General features: G+C 36.9%; 1 protein-coding gene across 2 annotated transcripts in view; it reads left to right on the forward strand.

Annotated features, from left to right (window-relative positions):
- Positions 1–12747, forward strand: part of FMN1 (formin 1) — a 164840-nt gene that overhangs the window by 21235 nt on the left and 130858 nt on the right. Inside the window, exon 2 of one of the 2 annotated variants that reach the window (XM_050974945.1) lies at positions 6743–6912. In XM_050974945.1, the coding sequence (XP_050830902.1) occupies positions 6743–6912 (170 nt within the window). The remainder of the gene's footprint in view (positions 1–6742; positions 6913–12747) is intronic. The other variant, XM_050974946.1, reaches the window with a different exon arrangement.

The following is a 12747-nucleotide window of genomic DNA, read 5'->3' on the forward strand; positions in this document are numbered from 1 at the left end:
CATGCTGATTGGATATTTAACTAGGTTTAACTAGATACTTTGGGTATTACCCCCATCTGGAAGTTACTGTGAGCACTGAAGATCTTTGGAATTAAAAATAAGCCTTTCACTAAAAGTTCCTGGCATTGCACCTCAGAACCTTGGCCTGAACATTCATTGTGGCATTTGACTGTGGACATGTGAAGTTTCTTTGGGAATAGTAAAAGATGAAGAATTTGCACTGAGGTGCCAATTGCTTCCTGTGTTATATTCTCTTGGGGTTTTTAGTATCTTTGGCTCTTTGTTTATTGAGCCAGTTGGGAACACTTGGAGGCCTCTTGCTTGCATCTGAAAGCAAGAGTGGGCTGGCAAGTGACAAGGCAGGTCTTGCTCCTTGTTTGTGCAGTCACTAAACTCATTACATTTGAGTATGGGCTAAAGCAGTAGGCTTGTATGGGGCCAAACTGGCTCAGCCCCTTTCAGGTCTCTATCCTAATTCAGAAAATACTTTCTGTACTTGCTACTTGAGCTCCTGTTCCTCGGGTTTCTCAAGCACATGTTGGATGATACAGCACTGAATCTTGAATAGGGTTCTCTCATCTTTCTGCAGATGATCTTGCTTTTTTCTTTGTTTTGTTTTTGTTTTGCTTGTTGGGTTGTTTTTTTCCCTAATCTAAATTGTATTCGTTCTTTTACACGAAGTCAGTGATAAGTATTTTTATTTTTTCTATCAGAATTTGCTCTCTTACGGATTTGAGATTTTTGTCTAGAATAAATAGATTGAGATGAAGGGGGAAAAAAAGCAGTATAAAGTATATAAATTACTGTAAATGTAAACTCTTAATAAATTAAAAAATATAAATCACATTCAGTGTCAATAAATGAAAAGATACTTTAATATAAACCATTTAAATTTATATAAGGAATTTATAGGATTTGATAGATATTGCTATTTTTCTTAGATTTCTGCTGATTCTGAAGTATTTTTAAAAAGCTTTGAGGGGTATCACATGCTTTTGTAGTTGCTATACTCTGCACTGAGAAGTCGCACAAATGTTTTTTACAAGAAAATAAGTATTTGGATTTCCTTTATATGTCTATGTTTGGTGGTTGCTCAGTCAAACTTGCTACACCAGAGAGCTTTATTTTCACTGGTTTTGTTCTGTTCTTTTCTTTGAATGATAGAAATTCATGTCAAGCTAAGTACAGTTTTTCACCTCCTGCAGGAAGATATCCTTCTTCAAGTTCACACTTCAGAATAACATACTGATTTTTATTTGTTAGCAAGGGAGGGAGGTCTTAATTTTACTTGGCAATAATTTTTTCTGTTAGCAATTGTATGGATTTGAAGTCACTTACACATATTTTCTCCGTTATTAGCTGTACTAAGTTGTACTTACAAGAAGAAAGAGGACACAGGCAAAATACATTAAATGGTTGATTGTTTTGGATATTGGTACTTTAGGAACTTCTAGCTTTCTGAGCACTACAAGGACTTTAACTGCCACTGCAGGGTGTTGCTGCTCCAGGGCTTTGCTCCCACACTCAGCACTTTGAGAGATTTGATTTAAGGACTGTGCCATTCAGGCTTCTTTGTTAGAGCAACATAGCAAGAAGCAGGCTTAACATTTGCGTTTTAAAATCCACAATTTGTCATCATGCAAAAAGAATTTCTAAATGTACTGTGGAAACAGGCAATCTTGAGCAAGGATTTTGTTAAACTGTTTATACTATGAATTGCCCATACTACAATACAGATAATTTAAAAAAACCAAAAAACTGGGGGGAAAGTGACATATGTCTTCATTCCCAGAGATAGCATATAGTCTCATGTTCCAGTTTCTCTAGCCTTGCACAGTGAGTTTTCCTCATGTAAAAAGGATTTATTCATCTACCTAATGCACAGTGTTCACTTTTCTGCACAGACAGCTACATACTTCTTACATTCTGTTCAAAAAAACAGAAAGAACTGTGTTGATGCTGAGATTTCAGTCTTCTCTTGGATCTCAGAGAAACCAGAGCAAACAGGTTTCTTCTATGTGCTTCTTTCCCATTAAGAAAATATGTAAAATTAAAAGGGGGGGAGGAGGGCTTCTGTAGCATCCCATGAACTCTCTCTCCTTTTGGTTGATCCCCAAGCCTCCTCAAGGTTTTTAAATCTCCTGCCTACTTCTCTTATTTCTTTAACTTCATAGTAGATTTTAACTCCAGAAAATCAGATCTTATTCTCCTCTGTGTCAGCTACATACAGAGGAACACTGAGTGCATAACTCATATGTTTACCCAGAATTAATGTCTTTATATGCTAACAGATATGAGGTACCACAGATGGCATGTGGATGGAGCTGTGCAATATCATCTAACCACAGAATCTGAAACTGCTGAGACTACTTCCAATGCTGTTTTAATTTGAGATTTAATATGTTGGTATATCTAATAATGAAAATAAAAGAGATATTTTAAGGAGGAAAAATCAAAAAGCTTTTACTGCTTAGAAAGGAAAAGGTCAGATCAGAGGGATGGATCATGAATTTTGAAGTTCCCATGCAAAACAAAAAATTTGGTAGGATCTGCATATTTTGTATTTTCATAATTTCAAAAAATATGTTGACTCAGTTTATCTTCATGTTCCACCAATGCCCTCAATAACAGTGGTCAAGCCTCATCTATTTGAATAAGGAAGTGTACCAAAGGCTCTGTAACATGCTGTGATTTGCTGACTTAAGATCTTGCAAGAGCTAAATCCCTGCAGTAATAACATTCTCTTAAGTCAGTAATACTGTAAACCCTCTTAATGCAGTTCTGATGCTTAGAGTGTTCATTTCTACTGTCAAAATAGTGCCTTTAAATACACAACTTCTGAGTTAGATTGTTTTAGTTTTGTGATTCACTTGCTGAAAAACCTATTTGGTTATTTATTTTGTTTGTTGGGGTTTTCTTTTCCTAAAATGTAAGACGCCCAAAACTCTAAAGGTGCACAAAACCTGGCAATCTGAGACTCATTCCCAAATGGTGAACAAAGATTTAAATTTAATTTACCTTCTTTGCACTTCTTCCAAGAGGCAAGCAGTGAATACAAGTATGTAATTAACACAAGTTCTTTATTCATGCATATAAGAGTACTTATAACATTCAATCAACTAGGCAACAGAATTACATTACAGAGGAATCAACATACAAAAAGACCAAGCATTTTATTTTTATCCAATGTGGTGGAGCAATCTAGAAAGAATGGAGTGTGATTGAAATATTAATATATAGTGGTCAGGAAACATAGCTAAAAGCAATCAGTGTAAACACTGGCCTGAGAGTTAAGTGAGTTGTGGTTAAGCAAACCATCAACTGAAGGAAATGGATATCATGACATCCTAATTCCTTGAACTAGCAAAAAAAAAAAAAAAAAATTTAAGAAGCTGATATTTTTCCTCCAAGTTCTTTTTCCAGACAGCTGAGAAAGCACAAACAGGTTTTCTATAGAGAATCTGCCCACAGAAGCTGTTCCATAGAGTTGTGTATTCCAGAACAGCGACCTAACATAAATGTACTACATGGCATCTAATGTGCCTGCTTGCTAATTTAACAATTTGTGTTTAAAAGACTCTGTATGAAAAGAATGGCAATTTGTACAAAAAAAGTCAGGTGCAATTACCTTATAATTATGCATGTTCAGCATAGGGCTAGAGGGCTTAGGAAATCCTGGATGTACCATTTATTGTCACAGTCTGATGACGAGACCCTGTCTGTACCCCTCAAGTTTGACTGCCTCATCTGTCTTACCTGTGACAACATAAAAACGTTGTTTCCTTACACTCACAAAGTTTCATGGTAAAAATTGCCAAAGAAGCTTCAAGTATTCAGTCTTCCCTTATTCACATTGCTCTGTCTTCAATTTACTTGGGACGATAGATGGCAGCAGATCTGTATTTGGGCAGTCTTTGTACATACAGGGCACACAGGAGGCGTTCCTAAGGGGCATAAACTTTAAAACCTGGAAGACAGTTTGAATAGCAATTGAACTTTCGTGAAAGCCTTATTTTTTTAAACAGGAAAAAAAATGTTTTTGATTCATTTAAGTTGGCTAAAGGATAAACATATGTATTTTAAAACTGCCTAAATTTAGCCTATGATTCAATAATATATACATGTGTTTGCAAATGCATGCATAAAGTATGTATGATCTTTTTTTTAGCTGCACAATCAGATTACAGTTGCTAGTTTTTAAAAAAAATGTTTCCTGGATAAGTGTAAGTAGCAGTAAAATCCATCTGTCAGAGCTGACAGAATGGTGAACTTCAGTGCAAAATATGGCCAAACATTTAAGAATTGTCTTAAAATAGAAAACTTAGAGAGATGGGTAAAGTTCTCCTTTCAGATTATGCTGTCTGCTGGGTTGGATGGGTCCCTTACCATGGAAGTGTTTGTATGCTAATGGTGTGTGCAGGTGAGGACTGGATCAGGGAGGAAAGCAATCATCAGCTACCGACATAAATGCATAGAGAGCAGAACATTGAATAATAATTACATAGAGGGTGGAGAATAGAGGCTTGGTAACAGACTTGGGAGGAGTCTGCCAACAGCAAAAAAATACCATAAATTAATATAATGGTGCATAAAATTAAATTTGGACAAAAACTGAATCTCCACAGCTGAGGGAGGTATTCAGTTTGTTTATTGGGTTTGTTAACATGATACAAATAATGTCCAATTACCTTAAAAGTGGTGATTTTTACTTTCTCCTCTCTACTCACCAGGAACTTCCTTTTTATTTTCCATGTCATAATTATGTAAAGGGGGGTGGCTAGAGGTAACTGGGCTAATTGTATGGTGCAACAAAAACAAGGTCAAAATTCAACCAATACATTTTATTCAGCTTATTATAGGTGTAATATTTGTATTCAATATTAAAAAAAATAATATTTGTATTTCTGATCTTAAAGATTTCTAAATATCAAAATGAGTAGGTTTTAGGTGGGACTAACTTAATTTTCTTCACAGTGACTGGTACAGGGCTATGTTTTGGATACATGGTTGCTGCAGGGTATTTGGTTGCTGGCTGAGGTTAAACCACAACAACATAATGGCATAAGGGCCAACAAAAGAAATATTTTATCAAGTGTGTAAAAATATACAGAAAACCAATGACTCAGAAAATCAGAAAGTAATTATCTCTTTAGATCCCTTATCTAAAAGATAGCACATCTGGACCTGAGAGTATCTTTAAATGTGCTGTCTTGTGTTTGAATATCTTGATATAGTTTAATATTATAGGCAGTGCATAATTTCAAAATGTGTAAAGGTATGTGTAATACTCTTTTGCAGAAAAGCTGCATTTTGATAGGATCTCACTCTGAGATTTCACCTGGTTAAGAAGAAAGATGAGTATATTCACACAATAATAACTGACTTTGGATTATTGGCCATTTTATCAAGTATTATACTTTACTATGCTTATTGATACAGGGTGGCACCTAAATTATTTGGAACTGCAAGCCATCAGAAAGTTTGAAAGGCATCTTATATTTAAGCAAACACACAGAATCTGACCTTGGTGCCTCTTTTTAAAATGTCTTTTAAAGTTAGGGAAAAAGAAAATACAACTTTAAAAAATTACAAATTTGTAAGTGCCATTATTACAATCAGAGAAAGGCCTGGATTGAACAGGACCATAAAGATGATCTAGTTCCAACCCCCATGTCATGGACAGGGATATCTTTCACCATGTTCTCAGAGCTCCATCAAATCTGGCCTTAAAGTCTTCCAGGGCTGATTTTGTAATGCTAAGCTATGACATGCAGCAGCCAGGAATTCTGCTAATATCTGAAATTTCCAGTAAAATGTTCCAAGATGGATGTGTCTGTGTATATGAAAGAGTATATATATACATAGATAAGAGGATATATGTATATATCCTATAGAATTTAAAAAGAGTAGTTATGTATCTCATGTCAGATATTACACTTCAGAGAACTAATTAACTTGATGGAATTCATTGGTTTTCTCATTGATAAAGTTGAGGCTATCATGCAGAAACAGACATTTTTGAGGGGTCTAATAAACCAGCAATGCTGTGAACAGAAGGGACAGTGCTGAGTGGTTGTGCAGCATGATGTACAGGAGTACACCCATGGATGACAGGCTTTGTTCTTACTTCTCCCATTAAATCTGGTTGTTTGTACCTAAACCATTCCAAAACCAGGCTGACACTATGTTTTAAGCTTACTGGAGAAAGATAAAATCTTAAGTATTGTTTCTGATTAAAAGACCCTGCTTTTTATACACTTGGTGTAAGGAACTAAGGTGGATTGGCACCATCCCCACTGAGGCTGTGCTCAGCCAATGTCAAAAAGCTCATCAAATCAGTTTATGGAGCCTCCTTAGTTTAGTTTTATACTTCACTCTGAAATATGTGTGTGTAATGAGCACTTTTAGGATGACCAGTAGGACTGCTTTGGCAGAGGTAGAAACTCAAGCATCTTAAAGAGTCTGTGTCTGTATATGGGGGAAAAACAAGCAGCCCTTTTTTTTTTTTTTTTATGCTAGATCTGACCCACAAAATTTAAGGACAAAAAGATTTTTTCTGAGTCAAAACAAAGTTGTTACCCCCTTTATACCATTCTGTTGTGCTTTAAACAAACATGAGAATTTGCATATATTGGTAGTGTGTACTAGAGTTTCAAAAAGAAACAGAACTTCCTGTATGCAGGGATTATGTGCAGATGCATAGAATTATTTAATTTCATTTCATTTCATTTGGGCTTCCCAGCAGAGTCTGCTTTAAAGGATGACTTCACTGAACGGCTGACTAGTTTGGATGTGGCAAACAGAGATGAAGATACGTGGGTTCTGGATTGCAGACTGGGCCAATCAAACTCATTTCCTCATTCAAGTGAGAAGATCAACAGAAGTGTGTTGCATCTGAGCCTGGAACTGAATGTGAGTAGGACTGTATTCATGCTATACTGGATTTCAACAAGCATTTATTATATACAATTACATTTTTGGTATGCGTTTATTTCGGGTCAGTCTAAAAGCATGTTCCAAAATATCTGACAAACTGCAAAGTTTTGGATGGAATACAGTTTTCCAGATGGTCTGTGAGCCCATATGTCTCTGTGCAGCTGAGAGCAATACACATGGAAAATGTTTGAAATTATATAAGTAGATTAAGATACACGATGTGCCGTTTCTAAAATCTTGATGGGTGTTCAGTTTAAATTAGTTGGTTCCTGGAGATGCATTGCAGGAGCAAGCTCTGTGTGTGCACCTGTGCATGAGTGCATGTGCATGTGCTCACGTGCATGGGTGCAGCACTGGGAGCCAGGCTGCTGCTTCTCAGAGCTTCGGAGAAGCTGAACTGGCACTCGAGCCAGACTGGCCATGATCTTGACAGGAAAAGTTTCTCAACTTCCTGGGGTATGAAACAATGAAGCTTCAGAGGGCAACCCGAGTTCATCATAAGGTCAGGCCAGCTTCATGTAGCTGGAAATGCTTACATGCTATCAGGGTGAGCAGCAAGCAGCCTACAGAGATATGTTTTGGCAGAACAGAATGCAGAAGAAGAGGAAAGAAACATGGGAAGGATTGAATGGTTGGAAGAAATTGCTCTAAAGACTAGATTACATAATACAGTTTGTGCAAAGAAACACTAAGAAAAATTTGTGTAAGAGTGACATCTATTGGTGGAAATAAAGGAATGGACTTGGAAGTACATTTAAAATGCTTTTTAATGCTTACAATCACCGTTGGTATTCTCTTGAGCTTGTTATAAAATTGATTTTTTGTCCTAACTCCCTTTTCTTAAAATAATTCTTTAGAATAGTCTTGTATCAGTTTGAAGGTGCAGGTTTATCCTCGTAATAAATTGCTGAGATGAAAACAAATAACTGAACCGAGAGGAACAGTGACATAGCTGTTATCACTGCTAGAAGTATGTGCTATAACAGGAAGTATATAGTCCTTGAAGATTCTCTGACTGCATTTAAAAGTCCTTGTATAGAGCAGGAGGAGTTACAAATGCAGGCCATTTAAGAAAAACATTTTGAGTAACATAAGAAATATCTGAGATTAGTAAACAGTTTATTTCCACCTTTCTTACTATTTTTTAAAGAAATATTTTATGTCTAAAAATCTAAATAATTGCATTAAGAAAAATTGGATTAATTTCAGTTTCTTGTAGTTAAAAAGGAAGAATATTTATTCCATTATTTTTAAAATACTCAGAACAAAAGGCTTAATTTCTATTAAAAAAAGGGTGCTCAACATGGGCTGATGGACTGCTAGGGACCCACCAAGAAACTTTATCCTGCAGCTCACTCCCTGTGACTCTCTTTCAGGACAGAATTCTGAGTTGAATTACAGAGCCCTTGTATCTCCAAGATTATTTTTCTTCTTCAAGTTGCATCCATGGGACTGAAGGAGGAGTTGCCAAAAGAGCAATCGTGAGAAGGCTGCTCAGCAGTTGCTGCCATCAGAATCTCTTTGGACTGCAGCCCTGCTAGAAGTAGCCTGTAAGAAAGATAGTGGCCAAAACCAGGCTGCCTGAGTTGCTCTGGTGACAACAACCCTTGGGTGTTCCCTTCCTCTTTAGGGTGGGACGTTGCACCCAGATATTGTCTTCCCTGTGCACTCATCAGACTGGACAGCAAGACAATTGTGGTAAAAAAGGAGCCAGTGTCTGGAGAGCAATTCTGAAGCTAAGATCATGTTCCCAGGAAATAGCATCTAAAATGGACCAATTTATTTATTCACAGTTGCACTACACCCAGTCATGTTATCTATGGGCCTTTTCAGCTCTTAGAAGAAAACCTTTAGCTTGACTGATCAAAAGTTTGGCACTATTGTTTTAAAATGCAATTATATTCATAATAATAACAATATGAAAAAGCTATTTATTGAAAAGCTCTGCTTGCTCTTGATTAGGAGCACCCTAACATTAATGTATAATATAATTGTGTATGTGCATCTACAGATACCCTAGAGTTTGCTTATGGAATTACAGAATCATAGAATGATTCAGGTTGGAACAAACATTATAAATCATCTAATTACAACTCCCCTGCCACGGGCAGGGACACCTGTCTCTAGAGCAGGTTGCACAGGGCCCCATCCAACTTCACCTTGAACACTTCCAGGGATGGAGCATTCAGATCTTCTTTAAGAAGCATGTTCCAGTGCCTCACCACCATCACAAGCATAGAATTTTTTCCTAATATCGAAACTAAACCTACTCTCTTTCAGTTTGAAGTCATTATCCCTTGTCCTAGCAATACAGGCCCTTGTAAAATCTCTCCAGCTTTCTTGTAGCTCCCTTCAGGTACTGAGAGGCGCTGTAACATCTCCCCAGACCATTCTCTTCTCCAGGCTGAACAACCCCAACTCTCTCAGCCCGTTGTCACAGGAGAGGTGCTCCAGCCCTCTGATCATCTTCCTGGCCTCATCTGGACTTACTCCAGCAGCTCCCTGTCCTTCTTTCTACATTCTGTTCCCCTTCCTTCTGCCAAAACAGCTGATGCAGTTCTGCAGATGGGGTGTGAGCAGAGCAGAGGAGAGGGGCAGAATTCCCTCCCTGGCCCTGCTGCCCACACTGCTCTGGATGCAGCCCAGGACACGTTTGGCTCTCTGGGCTGGGAGTGCCCATGGCTGGGTCATGTCCAGCTCTCACCCACCTGCACCCCCAAGTCCTTCTCAGCAGGGCTGTTCATCCCAAACCTGGGTTGATAACCGGGATTGCCCTGAGCCAGGTGCAGCACCTTGCACTTGGGCATGTATAACCCCATAATATCCCCATTGGCCCACTTCTCCAGCTTGTCCATTATGATATTGAAAAGATGTTTCTATGTTTCTATTAGATGGAAGGCAGTAGATAATCTAAATGAGAGAGAGAGTGAATGAATTCTACTCAGACAGGACTTTTAAATGAAATCTACACCAGAAACATGAAAAAAGATCTTGCTTTAGATTTTAAACCTTACGTGGGAGAAAGATAAAGAGATATGGAAGGTAATGAAACAAAATAGAAGTGAAACTCCACCCTATTTTTTATACAGCATTTCATCTCAGACAAAAAAGCACATGAGTGAGATGTGAAAAGGCAGCTAAAATTGCAATTAACAGTTAGTAATTACTTAATGGTAAATTACTTATGGTAAATTAATGCAACTATGTGGATTTTATTTTATAAAGCTTTTTGTTTAAGCTTTAAACTACTATATCATGTTGTAGATGGGGAGCAAAAGGCCTGTTGAAATGAAAAGAAGATGAAAAGAGAGTAACTTATAAAAGGAAAAGGATTAAAAATTCATCTCCATTCTTTGTAACACTAAGTGCCAGCCTTTGTGCCTTAATGTACAAAGATCTTCATTAGCTTACTTACACAGTTTACAGTGATCTTCTGTTCCCTGTCTTTTTATTTGTATGTCTGCTCATATTAACCAGACCCATCAATATATCTTTCTAGAATTTCTGTCCCAGATGTACCACTGCTTTTCCATATGATAGGTTTTACAGTTATTATTCCATACATGTATTAATACAGTATACAGAATACATTCCTGCAAAATAGTAAACTGAGTTTCTTAATGTGCTTTCTGATTTTATAACTGTATAGGTACTACAGTGCTTTTTTAAATTCTCAAAAGTAGTCCATATCTCAATGTCAATAAGATTTAGAGGAAAATGTTAAAAAAGACTTTACATTTATACAGATGGATTTATACAGACCCCTTCACCAAATGTGTCTGGTGTCCACACATTGTGTTAACATCATTTATTGCTGAATTCTGATAAGAATGATCATGTCTATGTTTCTGTTGCTACATCTAAATTAATTACTTACATTTAAAGCAGTTATGTTGGCAACACCCAATTCATTTGGGTATTGCCAACATACCCAAATGATGATAATAATGATGAAAATCAAGGCCTTAGAGTTTTTCTTCTATCTTCCCTGCCTCTCCTCTTTTAGAGCATTTAAGAGGTTAAAACACCAAGTTTAAAACGAGGTAATCAGTAGGAGAGATGAACAGGAGAGCAGGGGAATATTAAGACCATTATCAACCTGCACAGTAAAGGTTAGGCTGAGGACAGGGCAGAGGGCAGACTGTGTCAGCTGAACTTCAGATCAGTTCAAGGCACCTGAGCTACAGACAGAGCCTGCTGCTTCTCGTGGCTCTTCTGAAGCCTGATGCAATTGGTGCATATTTGATTCCATGATTATTTTCAAGAATTTATGAAAACTTTTCTAGATTTGGGGCTCTTTATTTTGAAAAAACAGTAGAATATTTGTTTTCAGTTTAGCAACCATGCTGTTTTGTAGAATGTCTTTCTATCCTGTTCATGTTTATCTAGTTTGTTAGTACAGTGATCTGAAAAGGCAATCTGAATAGATAAGGGGTCAGGAAGTGGTGAGCCCTGCCATATGATAGTGGTAGAAATTAAATGATCTTATTCTGGCTTAATGTGTGTTTTCTTCAAAGCCAGTTCTAAAACCTACTTCAAGTTAGCTTTTAGACACCTCAAGAACAGAACTAGAGTGTGTTGTGGGTGTGACTTCTGTCTGTGATGAAATGTAGGTCAGAAAGGGTGTGGATTGTTAAATGTGCTTTAAACAGTAAGGAATGGTTGTCCTTTTGTATAATTAGTGCATTGACTGCCTTGAAAGTTGCTGTGACAGGTTTTAAGGGCTTTTCTGAGGCACCAGAGAGTTGTCAGTTTTATTAAGTAAAGAGTCTTGTAACATAATTATAACTGATTTTTTCTAAAGATTTTGAAGTTGTTCATTCAGATGCAGTGTTACAGCCTGTTCAGAGAGACTTTCCTTATGAGATAGATCCACCCAGCATTTAAACACTTCTAACTACAAACTGACTCCATCCCAATGATGACCTCTTTTTTATATCAAAATATTAAGGGCACATACTGATGTATGTATTTTACTCCAAAACACTCTATTGAGTAAGCAACCGATATGTATTTCATTGTCAGCTACTCAGTCCCTCAAAGGACTCTCCACTGGGCTGATCATCAGAATGCAGGAAGCAGTCTCTACAAAAGCCATAATTCAGGCTGGGAGTTTATGGACTGTGTGGTGAATTTCAGAGACTGACTGACTTATTCATCACAATGACTTTCAGTTTTTGAGTATTTCTCCAGGCATATATGTAGAGATGAGTTTCCTTGTTAATCCTAGAGCTCAAAAATTTGAAAGTTTCTCCACACTTCTAGAGTTTACTACAAAAAGAGGTACACATAAAGCAGTATTTTCTGCAGGCTTGTGAGATTACTCTGGTTATATAGGGTATATTTCAGCTTCTGGAATTTTAATTATTCACTGTTCAACTCTGGGATTTCTAGCACCTCAATATATTGTATTACTTAAGCTTTACACTAAAAGCACCATTCTTTTCACTTCTAATTTGATCCTGGTCTGCTGTATTTTGTTGGGATGTTGTTTAGACATAAAGTATGAGAATCCTGTTTTAAGTCCACTTTTAAACTAAACTTTTTATAAGTCCATTAAAACCTTAAATGGTTAAATAGTGGCTGTAATCATTAGCCTTCTATTCATAGGATTGTTACAGCTTGGTGACCCTTTTTTATTACAGGGAAGTTTTATTCTAAGTATGGGTTATTGTTAATATAAAGAGATGAATAAATATTTTGGCATAATCTGAATCAGTATGTTTAGTTTAAAAGGTATTATGAAGTTCTTCATAGAGGTATATTTTTGTTTGTTACTAACAAGACTATCCTTGAAAATATGATTTCATG

Source organism: Serinus canaria, chromosome 5, assembly GCF_022539315.1.
Source record: "Serinus canaria isolate serCan28SL12 chromosome 5, serCan2020, whole genome shotgun sequence".
NCBI lineage: Eukaryota > Metazoa > Chordata > Aves > Passeriformes > Fringillidae > Serinus > Serinus canaria.